Genomic DNA, 22,341 nt, shown 5'->3' on the forward strand with positions numbered 1-22,341 from the left:
AGCGAGACCGAAATGACTTCACATCTCCAACTTGGACAAGCTGCCAATGATCCAATAGATAATTTTGACAGCCACATATGAACATTACCTACCACCCCACATTTGGCAAACTTTCTAAGCAGACACATTGATAGTTCACAGTGTCAGACACAAGTCAAGAAAGACTACACCTGAGCAACGGCTATTATCCTTTGCTTCTAGGAGGTTATCTGCTAGGATTCCCACAGCATCCTGGGTATATATATATATATATATATATATATATATATATATATATATATATATATATATATATATATATATATATATGTACTGTGACTCCGGAATAAGCGAGTTAGATTCCAAAAATGAATTCAGTGGACAGAAAACAAAGTGCTCCAACAACTTGGAAACGGATGATAGTAACGATCCTGGGCGATAATTAAGGTCACTTCTCACCAGACTTGAAAACCCGAGTAGAGTGACCCTTGAACATTTCGAGTCACTGTCATTTTGGTAGGATACCAAACAGAGAAATTGGCTGAAAAGGCACAATATTAGCACGAACTTCAATCATCATGATCAGTTAGTGACAAGTACACGTACACAAAACGTGGGGGTGTACGCGTGACCACAACTCTGCGCATGCTCAAATGCGAGATGGCGGAAGTGTGTCGCTTACTTTTCTTTGTGTCAATCTTGATTGTATGTTCTGTCTCTGAGATTACGTACACGAACGATTGGGCCGTAGAAGTGTATGGAAGTCAAGATGAAGCGAACAGGCTAGCGGCTCGAAGCGGTTTTGTGAATCTGGGAAATGTAAATTTCGTTACGCTGTTACACCTCTAGTATTGGCCGCTCTAAAACTGTTTCTCGTAATTTAGGTTGGCTCTCTAGAGTTTTTCTATCATTTTCAGCGCCCTAATCATCCTCGTCGTTCACGTCGTTCGGCGCACTATCACACAGTCAGACTGGCTGCCCTACCCCAGGTTGTCTACATACATGTTGTGAGTCACGTGGTTAACGGAATAATGGCTGATGTAGGTGAAATGGGTAGAGCAGCAGACAGTGAAGAAGCGGGTGAAACGAGATTTCCAAATGCCGGAAGATCCGTGGTTTCCAAAACAATGGTATTTGGTGAGTATTCTGACATCGTAGGGACGCTAGAGAACGAACAGGAAACGTTGTCGTTTTTTTTTGTAGCTGAATACGGGACCTTCTAATTTAGACCATAACGTTTTGCCAGTCTGGAAACAGGGAGTGTCAGGGAAGGGTGTGGTTGTCTCCATTCTAGATGACGGTCTGAGATTTATTTACGTGTCTGATTTTATTATTGTAGTAATCTTGGTTTCTTTATTGGTAGGAATTGAGCACGACCATCCTGACCTGAAAGACAACTATGTAAGTTTATATTTTATATACACAAGTACTAAAACATGCTTATATAAGACTGAAGTACAGTAAGTAATGGTTTCGTCTTCCTGTAACACAGTTGATCGGCTAAGAGAGCTGTGTATACATAACATATGACTGTCTGTAAGCAAAGTTAGTTCGTTGGACTCACATTGAGTGATTAGTTTGTTCACTTTAGGATGGGCTCATTCTATTTGGTTGTACAAATCTAGGAAGGTTTTTGTCGATTTTACGGCACTTATTGTGTAACGACGTTTTGTTGGCAGTCTCTGATCTTGGTGTAGAATTATTTATTATGTAGCCAGTCTTTTTACTTTTTGAAATTCTAATGGAGTGTGTGTGTGTGTGTGTGTGTGTGTGTGTGTGTGTGTGTGTTTCTATTTTGGGAAGGAGCTTCTTATGAGATTTGGCCATGATAGGCTTTCATGGAAGGATGAGAGTAATTGCATAACTAGATCTTGGAACTTTGACACAGTAAGGGTGCATCATGTATAGGACTTACAAAAATAACTTATCATCATTGCTTCATTCAGTTGTTGGTGTCATTTGGAAAGTTTCAGTCATCAGTCTTTGGAAGGAATATAGCAGTGAAGTACGACGTCAGTGCTGTTGTCAAGAGCTTAGACTATATGAGTGGTTGGTTTAAGAACAGTAACATGTAGACCGTGTCTCCACTAGCGCCTAAACATGTTTACAAGTTGTTTTAGCGTAAACGTGTTTACAATCCAGCATGTCTCCACTAGTGTTAAACATGTTTAAAACGAAACTTAAACAGCTTCAGCTAAACCTGTTTTGGAGGTAGTTTAGCTAACGTGTTTAGGTTTAAAATATCACGTGATGCTAGCGTGCGCATGGTCAAAGATGCACCCCAATGCTCTTCTCTTGTTTTGCCGTCTCTTTTTTATCATTTGGAGGCTCGTTGAAGAAGACCGTCTCAGAGAGTCTTATAGACGACAGCAGATATTGTTGAGGGAAAGATCAGAGCGGTTTTCTCGTTACCTTCAACGAAGACAAAGACTTATAACTCTGTGCTGTTCTCTGGTGACCAGTAGACGATCTCCAGTTGTCTGGTGCCATGAGAGAAGAGATAACTTTTGGCAAGAGACTGTTTGGCAGCACTGGAGGGAAGAAGATTGGAAGAGTAATATGAGGATGAAAAAGGAGACATTTCTTTCTCTTTGTAGAGATCTCAGACCTCTTTTGACAAGACAAGCTACTCGGTTTCGCAGACCTGTTGGAGTAATGAAGAGAGTAGCCATTGCTCTCTGGCATCTCAGTGGGACATGTGAGTATCGAACCATAGGACATCTCTTTGGTGTGGGGAGGTCAACAGCTCACAGAATCACACGTAATGTTTGTGATGCAATTATGGAGTTAATTTTTCAATCCTATATCAGACAACCAAGTAGGAGAGAAATTCAAAGTAGCATTGACGGCTTTGAAAGAATTTGTGATTTCCCTCAGGTAGTCGGTGCAGTAGATGGGACACACATAGAAATAAGGGCTCCCACAGAATGCCCTGAGGACTACGTAAATCGAAAAGGATTTCATTCCATTCAACTACAAGCTGTTGTTGATTCGTCTTTGCGATTTACAGACATTTTTGTCGGATATCCTGGGAGTGTCCATGATGCTCGTGTGTTTTCCAACAGCTCTTTGTTCAGAGTGCATGAACATACTGGAATATTTCCAGAGGAAGGTTCGAGAAATATATGTGGTGTTGATGTCAATGCACTAATACTTGGAGATTCCGCTTATCCACTATTGCCATGGCTAATGAAACCATTCCCTGAAAGTGCTAATATGTCAGCTGAGAAGAGAAACTTTAACTACAAACACAGTAGTACTAGGATGGTTGTGGAGCGGGCGTTTGGTATGCTTAAGGGAAGATGGAGGTGTCTAAGCAAGTGTCTAGATGACAATGTCCTAAATGCTATTACAACTATTATTTCTTGCTGCACACTTCACAATTACTGCCTAGTGCAACAAGATGGAGTTGAAGAAGAGTGGCTGCAACGACGACCAGCAGAGCCTTATTATGAATGTGTTGACGATCATGCAGGCAGAGTCAGAGGAAGAGCTCATATGATAAGACAAGCTGTAGCTGAGTATCTGATGTGACATTGACTAATTATAATGAAACTCTCAACAGCTTTGACAAAAAAACACTTTAATGGTTTATTTCTTCATGGCTTCAAACAAGCCATGCATAATGTCCTTCATGAATGTCATTCTTTTGTTATCCTGTTCTTCCTCCCACTGCCTTCTACTCTCCTCCTCCTTCTCTCTTCTTGCTGCCTCCTTTTCCAACATATCATCATCCATCTCTTTGAGTTTAGTGGTCAGTAATTGTACGAGGTGCTCATTCCTTGTTTTCTTCTCTGTACCACTGCCTTTCATTTTCTTTTGTCCCGCAGTCCTGCCTACATACAACATTGGTTAGTTAACACTGTCTTCATCCTTGTACCTATCCACCTGTACCTGTGTCATCAGTCCTTTTACGTTTTCCTTTCCCTTTCTTCAACGCAGCAGTGGCATCAACATCCCTTTCTGTATTGCAGCCTTCCTCTTCATCCTCAACTCCAGACCTACTAATAGGTGTCTGCTCATGAGATGTAGACCTGGATGAGATCATGACTGTACTTTCTTCGCTGTCTAACCTGCAGCTAGAAAAACTGGCATTGTCTTCTTTGTCACTGTCAGGCACCACCACACTAGCAAGAACAGAATTGGAAATACTACAAAGAGACTTGTCGACTTTTGAAAAACCTGGAATCTTCTTCTTGTCCGTCATCATCTACTGGCATGCTCCCAATTAGAACAGCTGGAGCAACTGATCTCCTTGTCCCTAGTATCTGACATTCATTTGTGGGAATGATTAATATATTAGTAGGAATAATCCATCTTTTAGTTTATTAATTAACTTGACATACCTTGTCCAGGATATCAAAGTAAGGCCACACAACCCCTCCCCTGCCTGTTTTTTTACTGTCCCGTCTTTAATCTTCTTATAACGACTTTCCAAATTGTGTAGTCTGCTCTTGCACTGTTCCCAAGTTCTAAAATAGCCATTGTCCTCTAGTTCCCTTGCAATATCGTTCCAAATTGGACGATTTCTGCCCATTTCTCGTAACCTCCTTTGCATTTCATTCTGGCCCCAGATATTAATTAAGGTGGTCGTTTCATCCACAGTCCACATAGGAGAGCGACGCCTTCCTCCCCCAGAGTTCGAACTTCCCTCTCCCAAAACCAAAGTGTTGTCTACAATGGATGTGTTGCACTCCAACGCATTCTTACAGGCTTCCACCCACGAATTGTGCAAATTGGACATCGTGATCAAAGAAGAAATCCCGGATAATATTCTAGAGTTCCCGTACTAGCGCAATAGGTGGAGATGCTTCTTTTCTAAACATGTTTAAGTTCTAAACATGTTTAAAGCTGAACTAGTTTAAAGCAGCGCAAGTGGAGACATGCCCGTAGTTTCTAATCATCTGCCTGAAGTTGATTTCATTCTCTATCATGATGCCATTTGCAAACCTAATCTGCCAGCACTGTTTTTCTCTCTAGATAAGCCGTTGTCCAATATTCTTCTGCTGTCAGTTCTTACCCTGTTTTTGTATTTCCGCAACACTATGACAACGTCTGTGTTATGTTCAACAAGGTTATATTTAATGAGGTTTATTTGACAAGTTCTAAGTGGCAGTTATCTAATATATAAAGCTCAAACTGTCTGTGTGTCTGTGTGTGTGTTTGTGATACGTGGCCATGTCTTTTGTCTGTTCGCAACCGAAATCGGCATGCACAGGGGAACTTTTGCGTAAAAACATTAAAAAAGTTATTCACCGGGTCCCCTCTTGAGGGGTCGACCCCCGCGTAAAATTTCTCGATGACGCAAACGCTACACATTCCAGTTTATTCGAACACATGCCCACACCAGTCATGTGTAGACTGTACGCATCGTCATCCTTCGCAAAGCTTCGAGCAATCGATATCTCTTGCCGACAAAGCTTACTCTTCTAGCGCTTTCGTTTCTCTCCAAATTCTGATTGCATTTGCACCAAATCCAACCTACACGTTTTTTCTGCAGCAAGCGCTACATGGGGAGTGTGTCGATTTCTATCGAAACAAGCATGAAGAGCAAGATTCGAATTCATTCAGCACATCCGGGACCTCGCAACAAAGATTACACGTGACGTGTCCACAGACCTATCTTTACACTACAGTATCTTGCCCGTACGGAGGATGGGCCATGTATGCTAGTATTGAATAGTCCAACGATCATGCAGTAACTAAATTAATTAATATACATGCATCAGACTCTACCTAGTACAATTATGGAAAAGATAAAGTAAAATGATGATGTTATCACCAAATATGTCAACATTAAACGTTTGATGACGTTACTGTTGTAATATTTGATGACGTCATATTGGCGGTTAGCAAGAAATCTTGGCTAGAACACTGCTTCATAAAACAGGGGAACAGCAACATGCTCAAACATTGGCCAAGCTAGATACAGTAAGCTCGCATGCCGAAAAACACGACTGACAGTCTTTCAGGCTAACTATATGCATGTTCTTATTTTTGAAGTTATATTATGTTCTTATTGTATGTTCTTATCATGACACATTACATGTCAATGTCACGTGATAGGCTTTGCCATGTGTACTGTTTACTTCCAGGAACTGCATGCCTTTTGTGTTGTTCTGGAAGATGCCTCCAAAGCATAAGCAAGTGTACATGACACTCTGGAATTGTAGATTAAGATATGGAAGTAGTATATATGCATATACACTGTACACTCAAGAAACTTCTTAGACGTACAGTCAACATTTCATTTTTAGCTTGAAATGTTTTCAGCACGTGGGCTTACTGTAGGATAACTGATTAGGTCTTATCCATAGATGTTTGGACTGCATATTGTGAGTGCTATTGAGCATGCTGCTGCTAATAGAGACGGATCTTCATGCAACTTGACAATAAGACTATGAGTTACCCGTTTTGTATTTAGCACTAAATTTATGACATAAAATGACTAAGGTTATGTATCCACTGGGGAAATTTTAGACTAGTTGTATCAAAGTCATGTGGGCTTGGCCTTGTGTGTGTGTGTGTGTGTGTGTGTGTGTGTGTGTGTGTGTGTGTGTGTGTGTGTATGTGTGTGTGTGCGTGCGTGCATGTGTGCGTGCATGCGTGCATGTGTGCGTGCATGCATGTGTGCGCGTGCACATACTTTTATTTGAGTCTTTCTTTACATCTTTGTCTTTGTGCTACCATGTCAGTGCATGATTGCATATGTGTACTGGCTGACCAACAAACACATGTAAATGGTTACCTGTATCATGGGAGCAGTTTCATATGTAGCAGTTTGAGCAGTTCCTTAAACAACCTCTACATACATAGTGTTAACTTTACTTGCTATATTTAAATATCTGAATTTTGTGTGATTCCATTCAGGATCCGGCTGCCAGTTATGATTTTAATAGCAACGATGATGATCCACAACCAAGACCAACATATAATAATGAGAACAGGTTGGTGTTAGACAGCAGAAGCTGCTTGCTTTTGTAATTGTGTGTTTGTGTTATGTATTGATGATAAAATGATGTGTAGACATGGCACTCGTTGTGCAGGAGAAGTGTCTGCTCAAAAGAATAAAATTTGTGTTACTGGGGTGTCATTCAATGCAAAGATTGGAGGTAGGTAAACTAACCTAAGAATTTTATGAAGTTCTGAAGGAATATTCTTGTAGCATGAAGTATCAGTATTTGTGCGTACATGTATTTAACATGATTTCTATTGAACATGTAGGGGTTCGCATGTTGGATGGAGATGTGACAGACGTTGTTGAGGGCAGGTCTCTTGGGTTTAATCAACAGCATATTCATATATACAGCAGTAGCTGGGGTCCTGATGATGATGGGAGGACTGTTGATGGTCCTGCTCGCTTAGCTCGTAGAGCATTTGAAGATGGTGTAACTAAGGGACGAGGTGGACTTGGTTCTATCTTCATGTGGGCATCTGGAAATGGTGGTCGATCAGGAGATTGCTGCAACTGTGATGGCTACACAAACAGTATATACACATTGTCAATTAGTTCAGCTACAGATCGTGGAAACAGACCTTGGTATTTGGAGCAATGTTCATCGACATTGGCTACAATATATAGCAGTGGATCATATCCAAATAGAAAGATTGTAAGTAGACACAGATATTTAAACAGTTATTGAGAAGATGGATGTGGTGACTTCTAATAGACAAAGGAGATTAGAACAGAGACTGGCAGCAACAGACAGTAAATATAGGTGTTTGATAGTGTAGAAGTGACAGGCAGACAAACAAACACAGGCAGACAAGTAGATGTTGAGTAATAACAGTTAGGAAGTTTGGTGGGTAAGGAGAAGAAAGAGGCACTATGTAATTTTAGCTGAAGCAGCATACCAAGTGGAAGCGCACTTACTGTAGTTTACAGTAACTTATGCAAGCTGAGCATCCGCCCAGTGTAATGCCAACGTCAGGGTCCTACTGCAACTATGTTAACACTTTTCGTTGAGACGCTTTGTTCTGACCAGTCTCAAGACGTTAGATTTGAGCATCAATGTAACATAAACTGGACATGATTAATACCCCAGGTCTCAAGTAAAGTCCCATCCCCACCTTTGGTCCAGGTCATAAGATTGTCACACCTTTTTGTTCTTTAATTGGTGCTAATTGGCGCTTTCTATAGACTAGCTTCTGTAATTGCCTACGAATTTGGCAATATGTTCTAGGCAGCTATGCCCAAGAGATATCGTAGCTTCACTGTTGAATACAAGATGAGTGTTGTTGAATGGCATTGAGGCAATGGCTCCGTGGTGTCAAAAACCGCCAACCAATTTAGCATTGACAGGAAGTGTGTGACTGGAATGCAAAGTAGGAGGAGCTAAAGCGACATGAAGCAACTCCGAAAGGAAAGAAAGCAAGAAAGATGCACGACAGACGTGAACCATTAAGTGTACAGCTTGATGACCGGGTGTATGACTTTTTGCAAGAGAGGCGAAACTTTGGCCTGGCAGTTTCTAACCTCGCACTGATAGATGAAGCAAAGCGAGTTGCTGCAGAACTAAACATTGTAGGATGTAAAGCAAGCAATGGATGGCTTGTCAGGTGGAAGCAACACTTTAACGTAGGACTACATTGCCTCAAGCGCTTCCAGAGCATTATCAAGATGACCTTCTCAGATTTTGCCAACAAATTTTCCGGTTGCGTGAGACACATGACAGGTGGTTAATTACTTGTCAATTGATTAAGTTAATTACTTCCGCCAATTAACACCTCCAGGTGTCAGGTTTTGAGTAAAGTCCCATCCCCTAGTTTACCTTTGATGCTAGCCAACCATGGGGGTGGGGTATTAATCGCGTCAGTACAGTAGTCTGCTTTCTCAGTACCAATCGGCTGTCACGTTTTCACTCACGTGATCCAGTTGTTTATCATGGATGACGAAGAATCTAGGGGCGTATTTCTTTTACCTCCACCAGCTCAACTAGTTGAGACAGTAGAGGTACTTTGGTTGAGCTGAAGTAATCTTGGTGATAGACAGTAAAAGAAACACACAAGTGGAGGCGAGCATGTGCATTTATCTGTTGCTTGAGATGAATAAGCCCACAAAGAATGCAATTTCCTGTTATTCTTTAGAGTCACTTGCTGTTGCTATGGCTGAAGTAGATGTTTTGATGATGCTTTTTATTCAACAACTACGATATATCGGGGACCGGGTCACCCGGTTGGAGGCATTGATGAGCAGACGAGAACTAGTTGGAATCTTGGGGTTAGAGTTACTGTTTGGGTTAGGATCAAGCTGTTGAAATCATACTTCTGCCTTGTTTTCGCCATTTGTCCATACGCGGGCATGTGTAATAGCCTACCTTCACTGAACTCCACCCGCTCAACCAACATTTCACTGGTAGAGCTGGTGAAGCCGGTGGATCTCTACCACCTAATCCGGTGGAGATAAAAGAAATGCACGAGAACTCTGCCGTCTCAACCGGTTGAGCTGGTGAAGGCAAATGAAATGCACCCTAGGTAAGAAGGCATACTTGCTTCACATGCGCTAAGAATGGCTTTTGATGCCAGACATTTTTGGAGCTGATAAAATGTTGCTGGGTTGCACTCAGATATGTTACTGTAAATCACTAAGTTTCAGTGTCTGACGACGTTTATGTTATACGCTGGACTGTTGCTAGTCTTGTGTAAGTTACTGTAAACCAGTCTTTACTCTTATAGTTGAATTGATTTGATTTAATTCTGGGTTGCATTACATTTTATGTACAGGAGTATAAGTGAATGTTACAAGCTTTAGTCATGGGAAACTAGTCTGGACCAAACGATACTAAAATGATTTCAGAAGTACTTATCAAAAAGCGACGCTAAATGGTAGTCTTAACAGCGTAGGATCATTTTACCTAGTTCAATAATGAGATGGAAAGATACCGTGCTTTTACATTATGCAAACATATCATTTGTAAATGCCAAGGTATCTCACAAACGAAGAAGAGACGTCTGCCGTGTTTGCAGCAATGTCGACGACTCTTTGATTCTGCGGCAGAACGCTAGCTAGTCTAACCACTCGACCAGTTGTCAAAGGTGATGGTCTAGCGACACTGCTGTGCATGTCCTGTCTCTGCAAGCTTGAAAAGATCGAAGAACTGGAGCTGAAACTAAAACTAAGACACGTTTGTACACCAGAGTCTTTATTGATGACACTGACGGGGACTTAGCATCTCTGGTGTGCACTTAGCATCTCTGGTGTGCACTTAGCATCCACGAGGAATCAGCTTTAGTGCACTTAGCATAAACAATTAGTGCTAAACCAATCAGAATTTAGAGCCAACATTCCGGATCTAAGATGCGGATTGGCTTAGGCTATTTCCGAAATCATTTTAGTATCCTTCTGATCCAGACTCTCTGGTCTGGAAGTTTGAGGCTAGCGCAGTATGCAAGTGAACATCTAATCACAAAGCAATATTGCATCACATGTCCTTACAAGTCACTAGGTTGATGCCTTCTTGAAGGAGCCGGGTAGCTTTGCACTGTGAAATGAGTGTTACTGTACTAAATATCACTGATTATGTCTAACTACAGTCTCTGCTGGAAGGCAAGAATAGTATAATCGGCTTGACTATGAATCTAATCAGATAGCAGATTAGGAAATCCAGGCAGGTTCTTTAGTGAAATGGTGCATGCAATGTCTAGCTGTGGTGTGGCTGCAAATAGTGGTCTTTATATGCTGTGTAAGTGGAAGTTTACAACTGTACTACATACCTGTAGTGTGTGTTGTGTATTTATAAATGGAGGACAAAGAAATAATGAACGACAAAGAAGGTATTGGTGATAACACATTTTCTGCAGTTGAACAGTAGTAAGGAGAACTGTTAGCTAAAGATGTTACACTATCTAGTGGCAAGCACATACCGTATAAGATGAAACATTGGAAGGAATTGAGTTTGGCATTTTCTTGAAAAAGTATATTGGCTGATTTTATTTTGGCAATTTCATATCCTGGATATTTACCATTTATTACTTTTTTGAGCACCTTATTTAGAACTCGGGCAAATGGCGAGAAGCACATGTAGGCTTGTTTTCAACAGCATAAGTATCCTCACTCAGACTGTTGTTTCTCATTGGCTGTTTTGATGTATTTCTCACATCTACGGTTTATTTGTAAACTTCCTCTACATCACCATTTTACTGTTGTTTGTGTCCCTGCTGTTGGAGAAGGTAAGTCTAAGTTAGTCTAGGTTCATCTTGAGGTACCCATATCACCATGATAGCTAGCACACGTGGTTAATGATGTTAATTAATGACATCACATTGATTTCCTACAGGAATGTTGGCAGATTTTATAGTGATGGCAACTTATAAAATTGCTAATTCATCAAAATAGATTCCCTTCCAATTTTTTTATTATATAGTATTCAATGTATTGAAGCTATAAATACAATTTTTGGCTGAGACTGTTTAAGTAGCCTTGGTATTCCAGACTGCTTTCTGCACGTGATGGGAGGGGAGAGTGGGAGGAGACAAGAAAGCAGTCTGGGGACAGCTCTATTGTAAGTGACTTCGGAAGAGGTCGACTGCTCAAGTTCAGAGATATCCGCTCCAATCAAAACCACCGCTCAGAAAAAAACGGCCAATCAGCGCTGTAGACGACTGCCGATGTCAATGAGTACTTTGTAATTACCTTTAAGCGATTCTCAGACGACTGCAATAGCACGGAGGGAGGGGGGGGGGTTAAGCTAACACAAATGCGACGCGGTACTTGTTTCACTCCTGATGGCATGATAACTCAGCAAATGCTTGTCAGGCATTACCGGACGCTTTTGGTGTTGAAGCCCTCAAGATCTAAGACCCTTCAACTGCTTGCTAGGCGATTTTAGTACAAGGTCGAGATATCTTTGCCTTCTTGGTACCGGATTTGGTAAAGTCACTCATTTTCTACGTTCTCTCGTTCGTTTGTAGTCGGGTGGTAGAGAACAGCTTTTGGCAATATCCCATGAGCCATCTGGTGCTTGTTACAGTTCCTAATGAACGCGGGTAATTATCAATTAATGAACACCGTCTATTTCGGAAGTCACTAACAATAGAGCTGTCCCCAGACTGCTTTCTTCTCTCCTCCCACTCTCCCCTCCCATCACGTGCAGAAAGCAGTCTGGAATACCAAGGCTACTGCTTAAGTGGCACACACATTGTTATCAATGTCATTATTTATCTATGGTGTAGTCAGTTTAATTATTACGACATTTGTAACACTTGAAGTAGGCATTGTAGTCCATTTTGTTTATTTGTTTGCTGTGTTGGTTTACACAGCATGGTTTTAAGCCATTTCATCACATGGCCAGGTAGACAGACAGAGTCAGAGAGTGACACATGGACAGCAGTGCAGACAGATACTCATAGTTTGGAAAGCTAACACTTTGACACACAATGGTGCTTTGTAAGTGGCACTTGTAGGTATGCCTTTGATGATGTTTGTTGCTGACTAGTCGTCAACTGATCTTCATCATGGATGTACTGATTCTCATACTGGAACATCGGCTTCAGCTCCACTAGCTGGTGGTATTATGGCATTGGCTCTTGAAGTGAAGTAAGGGCATATGTTGTGTAGTGCTAATGATCTCATGCTATATAGCATGTTTTACTTCAGCCCTAAGCTTTCATGGAGAGATGCACAGCACATTGTTATTCGATCATGCAATGTCACTGATCATAAGGACCCCGACTGGGTGACAAATGCAGTTGGTCGAAAGGTCAATCACAAGTATGGCTTTGGCATTATTGATGCTCTGAAGTTGGTCAACTTGGCTAGAGTATGGGTGACAGTGCCAGAGAAGCATATCTGTGAAAAAACATCTGGAATGATTTCCAAGTAAGTCGTCAGGTTCCTTATCTGCAAACAGCACATGACTTTTGGCATGTGTGCTTTGCTTAGAGGATAATATATGGCAAATATAAAGCTTAACAGATAACTGTTTGCAAATACTATATATAGTGTAGTTGGTTGAGTGATTAACATCCGAGTAGAAGTGTGATCTTACCTAGGGGCTAATAGGCGACCATGTAATTGTGGTTTTTATGAAACTGCCTTGTAGTGCGTGGGCCAATTGTGAGAAAGGCTTCAGAAAATGTCATCCATGCACCTTTTGGCAAACCAATTTTTGGCAATTGGAGCTTGTCGTATGACACTTGGAGTTTGTCGTATAACACTAGATGTTTGAGAATACCATGTTTGGTGAGACAGATCGTGTCCGGTCACCTAGAACAAGACCGTTTTGCAAATTAGGCACGCAGCAATGAACTGGAACCGTGAGGCCTAACGCGCGTTATACAAATTCAGGCAAAATCCTGATCTTGTGATTGTTTCTGCTAACTGTACATTACTGTGAAGCTTCCGACACGGTAGCTCTTGCAATTAAGTGATAAATACTGCTGTAGAAAGTCTAATTAAAACTTTAGTTCTAAGTTGTGACGTCAACATGTACAGGATGTAGGAAATTGTGCTTTGACCGTTGTACCTGAAATGTTGTTGTACTGTAGTACACTGACGTGCTGCAGTAGTTTGCGTAGTATTAGTGAACTGTATTGAGGTTGAAACTAGATACGTATTGTACGTCTAGAAAGACACTGGAATGCGATTCTTGCATTGATCATGACTACTTATCTACGAGCTAGCCTTTTGACTGATAACTTGCTGAGGTTTATTGGTAGAATGGTAGCAGCAGATCTTGTAGGTTATCTATGACGTACCTTTACTGTGCTTTGATGGAATTAGTTGTATTGTATTCCATAGCTACAGCTCCTAGGTTAACGTTTCTATTATTTCTTCAGCTAGAAGAAAACGGATCATGATTACTACATCAAACCGTTGTCGATAACTTTTTCAGGAGTATGTGAGTAGTAGACAATATGAACCCAACTGTGTAACTTTAATAGATACTCTGTTTTATATCAATATATTTTTGTGCACCTGATCTGGGGTGTGTTTGATTGGGCTCTTCCGGAAGTGTCTGGAAGAGCACACCCCTTTTCTAACTTCTTCTAGTGCAGAGCTGGAAGAGGTTGGAAGAGCTGTTGAAGTTGCAAGACGAGTGTGGTGCACATGGAGCCTCTTCTGGAAGAGGCTGGAAGAGCTCAATTGAACATGTCCCTGGTGTGCAGCTTATACTAGCAGAACATTTAATTTTACGTTTTGGTAGGAACGGCATGCCAACCACTCGTGAAGTTGTGTGTCGAGTTGCACTTGGATGTGCTATGCTCAATGTTTGCTTTGGGAACATTGTTGTCTGATAGATGAAGTAGATCGAGCATCTTCGAAGTAACGGCCACATGTGCAGAGATGTGGCCCTGGGGCTCCAAGGGTAGGACATACATGCATAGTGTGCATTGCATGTCTACAATTTTTAGCCATATTTGTTTCCTACCAGCGCCAAGCAAAACTGCATGATGTTTGTGCATCTGGAAAGAAGTCAGTTGCAAAATGTATGTTTTTTTGTAGTATATAGTATGGGGTAGGTCTAAATTGAGGCTAATTAAGTTAATCACTAGTTTGATTGGGATTAGTCATAGTATTGCAACTCCAGAACTAATGCTCTGCAGGCAGATTATTGCTGTACAGGAAACGTTGACATTTGACATCTTGTAGCTATGATCCCATGCACGTTTATGTACATTTTGGTGTGACAGCACTTGGTGTCTGTCATTTTAATTGACAGAGCAATACTGTGTTTTTGGGTTCCTATCTCATTTCTATCTCTATGAAAGTCTGATCTGTCTGTCTGTCTGTCTGTCAACACATATTTCTTGTACAAGACATTACTACAGTCTACGCTAAAAATCAGCAAGTTGTCTGTCTGTCTGTCTGTCTGTCAACACATATTTCTTGTACAAGACATTATTACAGTCTACGCTAAAAATCAGCAAGTTGTCTGTCTGTCTGTCTGTCTGTCTGTTTGTCTGTCTGGCAATACATATATTTCTTATACAAGACATTATTACAGTCTACGCTAAAAACCAGCAAGTTGTCTGTCTGTCTGTCTGTCTGTGAATACATATATTTCTTATACAAGACATTATTACTGTCTACGCTAAAATCAGCAAGTTCTAAGACAACTGTCTGTCTTTCTTTTCCTTTCATATGGTGCATGCAGGTCAAATCTGACTGGATAGAGACTGACTTGTTTTCACAGATATCATAGATATCATAGAAGAAATGGAACGTTAGACATAGTATATGTAATGATTAGATAGTATCTAGTTGTTCATTGTTAGTTTCTGCGCCACATCTGTATGTGATGGCAGGGGCCACAGATACGCCCATGCATTTACGGAAGAATAGAACACTGTCTGTCTGTCTGTCTGTCTGTCTGTCTGTCAAAGGTATTTTATTCAATAGAACAAAGTACGTACAGATGGAGGCTAAATCCTCTACAACACAATGTCCTCATCAGTCCAATTAACTACACACGTGCTTGCTCCTTTACTAAAAAAAAGTAAAGGCCAAATGGCCTTGGAAAAACACAAATTAACTAGCATCATCTAAAAGTCTCTCCACTTTCCTGTAGATGACTCGAGCATTGGCTTTTTGTAGCTGAATGGACATGCGCTCCCTCCAATGTCTGTCTGTCTGTCTGTCTGTCTGTCTGTAACATTAATCACGCCAAAACTGCCAGGCCAATCACCATGAAACCGTGCATGAAGACTGCGTTCCACACCACAATGCAAACGCACCCTTCGGTATTTAGAGGGTTTCCTCTCGAGCAGTCGACCCCACGTGAAATCTACCAAGAAGGCGCAGGTATACACAGGGCACACACATACCAGCCTTAGTAACGCCAAACTACATGGCCATTCTCATGACTAAACGGTAAACTGCAAGCTGATAACATGAAAGCATGTGACGACCACGTGCATGACTCCAAATTTCTGTATACATGTAGGCTTTCCTACAACATGATTTTGCATTCAAATTAACCTGGATGTGGTGTCATTTTACACGCTTACGCCAATTTTTCCCAATTTGTTGCTTCCACACTTCCATACTTCCATCTTCATGATGAACAGTTACTGTTCTGCTTCTGGACAAGCTAGATAAAGGAGAGCTGTTTTTTGTGTGAGTGTGTGTGTGTGTGTGTGTGTGTGTGTGTGTGTGTGTGTGTGTGTGTGTGTGTGTGTGTGTGTTGATTATATCTGGGTCTTTAGCTAATTAGATAAAACATTTGGTCACATGCACTGGGAACGAATTATTCAGGAGTTTGTGTTTTCTTCGCCCAATAATTGTATTGTATAATGGGAATTTGTGTTAGTTACCTTTTCCGGATGAAGAATGGGCTAATGAGCTATAATTAATATTATTATTGGTTGTGTATAGGTGCACAGTATCCTAGTTGCATTTCATTTTGCATGCTTGAGAATTTCTGATTCTTAATAAGAAAGTGATCTGCTTAATTTTTTTGAAAATACTAGACACGTGACTCACAAGTTAAGTGTGGTTGAGATTGGGGTGACTGCATAAGAGTTGAGATGAGAATAGCATATCCAGATGCTAGTCTTGCATAGCCAAACTGCTTCCCTCTTGCTATCTTACCGACAGCGAGACGGAGAAACAGATGCTACTTCTTTATAGATATGTACAGTGCATTGTACACTCTGTTTGTTTACGGATGATGTTTGTATTGTAGGACAGTGTCAGGCAACCATTTAGTGTTACGAATGACTACTGATGGATGTAAAGGAACTGCAAAGGAAGTGAATTATCTTGAGCATGTTCAAGCTCGTGTCACGTTGAAATCAAACCGCAGAGGATCTGTTGCCTTATTTCTGACTTCACCTAAAGGCACTAAGTCACAGCTACTACACTTCAGAAACAGTGACACATCAAGCGAAGGATTTTCTGGGTGGCCTTTCATGACCACTCACTGTTGGGAGGAATACCCAGTTGGAGAATGGACGTTCGAAGTTGAAGCAAGTAGCCACTACAGTCATGCTGTATTGATGAAATGGGACTTGGTTCTTCATGGAACTAAGGATCCACCTCAAGCTCATCCTGTTCGTTGTGCTAGTGAGTGTGATGAAACAAATGGTTGTAGAGGACCTACTTCAACTGACTGTATCCAGTGTAAACATTTTGGTCTTCGAGGTAATGATGGGAAGGTCACATGTGTTACAAGTTGTCCAGATAAACTGTATGGGGACAGAGAAACCAAACAGTGTCTTGTGTGTCATGCAACATGCTCTTCTTGTCGTGGTCCTATGGACAGTGATTGCCTCACATGTGTACAAGGGAAAACTCTGTCTGAAGGAAAGTGTCTCAGTGGCTGTGCTCCTGGGTCTTTCCAGTCATCTAACGATCAGCAGATTAATTGTAGTCATTGTCACCCAACATGCTCTGAGTGTGTGGGAGCAAGTGCCAGTGACTGTACAAGTTGCAAAGAAAGATATGTGCTCAATGAATCAGCATGTATTTCGCAATGTCCAGATGGCACGTTTGCAGAAACAAGCAGCAGACGATGTGTTCCATGTCACAAAAGCTGTCTGACATGTGATGGTGCCTATGCAACAGACTGCAAGGTTTGTCACAAAGGAATGCTTCTTGAAGAAACTACAGGCAAGTGTGTAGCTCGCTGTTCTGATGGTTTCTATCAATCCATTGTGGGCAACAGTGGACTGTGTCAGAAGTGTGACTCTTCATGCAATACCTGCTCTGGCAAAGGGAAAAACAGCTGTTTGTCATGTCGCAAAGGTGTGGGCTTATACTTCTCTCATGGTAAATGTGTTTCATCTTGTCCATTGTCAACATTTGCTGATGATCAGTCGCTGTCATGTATGGCATGTCATTCTTCTTGTCAAACGTGTACTGGTTCATCTGCGAACCGTTGTCAGAAGTGTAAATCCCCAATGTATCTGAGTGACAGGAGTTGTCTCAAGTCTTGCCCAAGAGGATATTATCCATCAGATGCAGATTCTACTTGTCAACCCTGCCATCACACGTGCAGCCAATGTCATGGTCCAGATGAGCAAGATTGTGACAGCTGCACAGGTCTATACCTTTTTGGTGGGATGTGTAGGACTGATTGTCCTGACAGTTATTATGAGGACGACACACTGGATGCATGTGGAAAATGCCATAACATTTGCCCTACATGCAACGGCCCATCCAAGTACAATTGTACAGATTGTAAGTTACCATTTGTATTGCAGAGTTCTACCTGTAGGTTAGAATGTCGTGATGGTTCATACAAAATGATGGATAGGTGTGAGTCATGTCATGAAAGATGTGCAATGTGTGATGGCCCCACAGAATCAAACTGCTTGTCTTGTACTCAGTTGGGCCAGCAGCAGCTGTATTTGGAGTCTGGCCACTGTGTGGCCTCTTGTCTCAGTGGACATTACAAAGACAAGAAGAACAAAGCTTGTCTCCAGTGTTCAAATGGTTGCTCCAAGTGCTTTGGACCTTCACAAGAAGAATGTAGTGAGTGTAATGTTGGGCTTTTTCTTTATGGTGGCAAGTGTCTTCGGACTTGTCCAGATCATTTGTTGTCAGATCGTCTGACCAAAACGTGTGTTTTGTGCAACACACTCTGTGCATCTTGTGATGGAACAGTCAATCACTGCACAGCATGCACCACTAATCACTACCTTTTGGATGGCAGCTGTGTTCAACACTGTCCGGATGGAACTTATGCTGATCAGAGTGCCCAGAAATGTTTAGCGTGTGGCAAGAACTGTGCTACATGCATAAGAAATTCTAGTCAATGCACACAATGTAAGACACCCTTTCTTCTAGATGAGCATTTTTGCCTTCGCAGCTGTACTACTGGGAAGTACCCAAACTTTCAAGCAGCCCAGTGCTTGCCATGTTCTCAAGAATGTAGTGCATGTACTGGAGAATCATCAAGTCACTGCCTGCAGTGCCAAACAGGCTACTTCCTTCACATTACTTCATGTGTTGCTTCATGTCCTAACCATACATTTGCAGACAGGGAGACGGGAAGCTGTGTTGATTGCCACCCATCGTGTCTTGATTGTAGTGGCGTACACAAAGGGAACTGTACTGTCTGTTCTAAAGATTTGTCATTAATTGGTGGTTATTGTGTAGCAAGTAAGTCATGCCCAGAAGGCCAATATTTTCATATGTTATCATTAAAATGTGAATTATGTAATGCCAGCTGTCAAACTTGCGATAGTGGTACAAGAGAAGGCTGTTTGACATGTTCACCTGGTCTCTATCTTGACACAGCAACCACATCTTGCAATGCCAACTGTCCAGATTATTACTATAACGATTTCACTTTGGGCCTTTGTGCTCCTTGCCACAGCACTTGTAAATCATGCTTTGGTCCAGAGGAAGATAAATGTCGAGATTGTGATACTGGTTTGACGTTGGATGTTGGTGGAAGATGCAGATTGAATTGCGATGATGGTTTTTATCTGGATGGTGAGACAAACACTTGTACAGCATGCAACAAAGTTTGTAAGACTTGTATACAACACCCCGATCATTGCCTATCTTGTCAATTACCTTATGCTTTTCTCAATACATCGTGTGTTAGACAGTGTCCAACTGGAATGAGGCATGACAAAGACTGGCATACGTGTGAGCTATGCGGCATCAACTGCATGCATTGTGTTGGTAGCGATAATTGCACAGAGTGCACGGAAGGAACATTCTTACATGAAGGCGAGTGTTTGTTGAACTGCCCGCAAGGATTCATTCCTGATACAACAGATGGCCATTGTGTATCATGTCCCAAACACTGTCAAACTTGTGGTAAAGTAAGGGAACAAGCGGTGTGTATGGAGTGTTATGATGGGTACCATAAGTTTCAAGGGACGTCGTGTATAGAGACTTGTCCAGATGGACATTACTTGGATTTCAGTGACAATGAATGCCACCAGTGCCATACGTCTTGCTCAAAGTGCGTAGGAGGTGATGTCGATTCCTGCTTATCTTGTGATGGTAGTGATGCAATCCTGTATGGATCTCGTTGTGTTATGGAGTGTCCTGCTGGTACTTACCATAGTCGTCTCTCTAAGCAATGTCTACCATGCGATGTTCGTTGCTTACTTTGCTTTGGCTCAGACTCTGTGTCTTGTAGCAAGTGCAGTAACAATTTCTTTCTTTTATCAGCCAGTCATTCGTGTGTAAGCACATGCCCAGTGTCATTCTATCCAGACAAGTCGTCTTCAGAGTGTTTGCCTTGTCACTCTACTTGCTCCTCTTGTGAAGGCCCCGGAGCAGCCTCTTGCCTGAGTTGTGTTCCTGGACGTATAGCTTACATGAGAGAATGCTTGAACAAATGTCCTCAAAATGTATATGAAGATAAGATTGGCAGTGACCATGTCTGTCGCCCTTGTCATGGATCGTGTGCTACATGCTCTAGTTCAGGATTCGACAAGTGTACCAGCTGTCCGCATGGATCAGTTCTTAGTGAGGGAAAGTGCCGTTCATCATGCAGTGTTGGTTTGTACTTGGATGGCAAGTCACAAAGTTGCTTATCATGCCATAAGTCATGCCAGTCTTGTAATGGTGCCGGCGAGACGTCATGTTTAAGCTGTGTTGAGAATGTACTCTTTGTAAATGGAAAGTGTGAAAAGAGATGTCCTTCTGGCTACTTTCAAGAGTATCTGACTTGCCATAGATGTGATGCCAGTTGCTTTGAGTGTTCTGGTAGGGGATTACAGAGTTGTACAAAGTGTTTGCCTGGAGCAGAACTTATTGATGGACAATGCTTAATCGTTTGTTCTGAGAATCAATATCGGCATGGCAACAGCTGTTCACATTGTCATTCATCTTGTTCTTCGTGCTCAGATGGCAGGTCAACCGGGTGTTTGTCATGTCATAGTCCCATGGTTTATCACCAGGGCACAAGAGAGTGTTTATCTTGTTGTTCAGATAAGCAGATTCGATCAAAGGCAAGCAATTGCTGTGACTGTAATTTGTCAAGAAACAAGTGCATTTTGGCATCCGAAATCCCTGGACAACTACCACCTGTAGTCAATGATGGTGATGATACTGATATTGTTCTATCAACTCAAGATACTGCAAGAAGTAGATCACCAGGCTTGACTAGAAATCACTCAGGAGAGATCGACTCATCAACTTGGTTTATGATTGTAATGGGAGTTGCCATTGGTTTGATTCTGTTTGGATTTATTGTTTTCGTGATTGTGAAGTCAAGAAATAGAGTAGTATCTGGTGGTTATTACCAACTGGCAAAAGAAGAGAGCGAGGCTGTCTAGTTATGTTATTTAATTTTTAGATTGATAGATTGTACATGCGATTAATTTGTGGAAGTGCTACTGATTTATTTTAGCAGACAGTTCAATGACAATATCACTGGTTACTACATCTACGTATGGCGCATTAGTATTGCCCCTGTGTTCATACGGGAAATTCGTTCAGATGGCGCTGAATTTGCTGTTGGGTAATGATCGTCGAAGGGTGCTTGTGTCTCACTGTAATGTGGACGGTAGCTTTCTAATTCACCACATCATTAAAGACTTTCTTAGTAGTAACTCTTACAAAGTGGTGTTGGTTGGATTGTGTCAGACGTTCACTCACTACAATGTTGCCGCACAAAAGTTGGGCGTAGCGTTAACTAAAGCATGTCAACAGGGGCAATTGGTGTTCATCGATTGTTTGAGCCGTTCTGCTCTATCAGATAAACATGAGAAACTAGGAACAGTCGAGATTGAAAAAGGAAGATGGGCCGTGCCGCTAGACATGGCACGTCCACTAGAAGCAATTGGTCAATTGATTTCATCTCAACTTGATCAAAATGTAGAGGAGACGTCACGTCGTAATGTGATAATCATTGATGAGTTGTTAGTATTGTTAAGCGTCGATTTGGGCAGTAGAGATCTGATTAGTTTCTTGACTTGCTGTGAGCAGATGACTCAATGCGACTCAGCCCGAGTGCCCCGGCAAGGAAGTCTCGTCTACTTTCTCCGCTGTGATTCGGATGTCGACGACGAAGAGGCGAAGAGCTTGCTGCTACACTTACGCCACCGTTCTAACCTGCACGTTCAGCTAAGTGGCCTCAACACTGGCTATAGTCAGTTGGTGCATGGTAACATCGTCGTGGAAAGAAAAGATTGTATTCAAGTCGTGCCAGGGAATAGTCACTGGACTGAAATGCACTACAGAGTGCTTGATAAAGGGCTAAGTGTCTTTCCTAAAGGTATGGTGCATGTGATATGAAACTATGAATACTGAATTTTTAATATTGTCAAGAATACTGATTTGGTTATATCTAGTCAAATTGACATGAAAATGATTCAAACGTACTTTCTGCATTTTTGTCTTCTTTTTGCAGCATGAATTTGTTTTCCCAGCAAGATATAAACTGTTGCATTACATATACTGAACATGCTTTCCTGGATTAATTTCATATTTGTGGATGAGTGTACTATCTG

At 41.6% G+C, this 22,341-nt stretch overlaps 3 protein-coding genes across 5 annotated transcripts in view; 2 read left to right on the forward strand and 1 right to left on the reverse strand.

Annotated features, from left to right (window-relative positions):
• LOC134191765 (proprotein convertase subtilisin/kexin type 5-like) overlaps positions 1-21,278 on the forward strand; it is a 37,430-nt gene extending 16,152 nt beyond the window's left edge. Inside the window, exons 12-22 of the mRNA XM_062660387.1 lie at positions 570-798; positions 864-968; positions 1,024-1,116; positions 1,183-1,279; positions 1,343-1,380; positions 6,850-6,926; positions 7,006-7,091; positions 7,204-7,589; positions 12,414-12,514; positions 12,575-12,796; positions 16,605-21,278. Of these exons, the coding sequence (XP_062516371.1) occupies positions 570-798; positions 864-968; positions 1,024-1,116; positions 1,183-1,279; positions 1,343-1,380; positions 6,850-6,926; positions 7,006-7,091; positions 7,204-7,589; positions 12,414-12,514; positions 12,575-12,796; positions 16,605-21,165 (5,995 nt within the window). The 3' untranslated portion in view covers positions 21,166-21,278. The remainder of the gene's footprint in view (positions 1-569; positions 799-863; positions 969-1,023; positions 1,117-1,182; positions 1,280-1,342; positions 1,381-6,849; positions 6,927-7,005; positions 7,092-7,203; positions 7,590-12,413; positions 12,515-12,574; positions 12,797-16,604) is intronic.
• On the reverse strand, positions 3,556-4,765 carry LOC134191848 (uncharacterized). Of its 3 annotated transcripts, XM_062660474.1 has the most exons (4): positions 4,326-4,763; positions 4,162-4,247; positions 3,874-4,106; positions 3,556-3,815 (listed from the first exon to the last, which is right to left on the reverse strand). In XM_062660474.1, the coding sequence occupies exons 2-4, from the start codon at positions 4,197-4,199 to the stop codon at positions 3,571-3,573; spliced, it is 516 nt and encodes a 171-aa protein (XP_062516458.1). In that variant the 5' UTR covers positions 4,200-4,247; positions 4,326-4,763; the 3' UTR covers positions 3,556-3,570. The 3 variants fall into 3 exon arrangements, with proteins under 3 accessions (XP_062516458.1, XP_062516457.1, XP_062516456.1); XM_062660473.1 differs by having other exon boundaries at positions 3,874-4,247; positions 4,326-4,765; XM_062660472.1 differs by having other exon boundaries at positions 3,874-4,765.
• A 50-nt stretch (positions 21,279-21,328) lies between the features above and the next one.
• On the forward strand, positions 21,329-22,212 carry LOC134191844 (elongator complex protein 6-like). Its single transcript, XM_062660469.1, has one exon. It carries the CDS (start codon positions 21,329-21,331, stop codon positions 22,124-22,126), a length of 798 nt encoding a protein of 265 aa, XP_062516453.1. The 3' UTR covers positions 22,127-22,212.
• The last annotated feature ends 129 nt before the right edge of the window (positions 22,213-22,341 follow it).

Source organism: Corticium candelabrum, chromosome 16 (genome assembly GCF_963422355.1).
Source record: "Corticium candelabrum chromosome 16, ooCorCand1.1, whole genome shotgun sequence".
Classification (NCBI taxonomy): Eukaryota; Metazoa; Porifera; class Homoscleromorpha; order Homosclerophorida; family Plakinidae; genus Corticium; species Corticium candelabrum.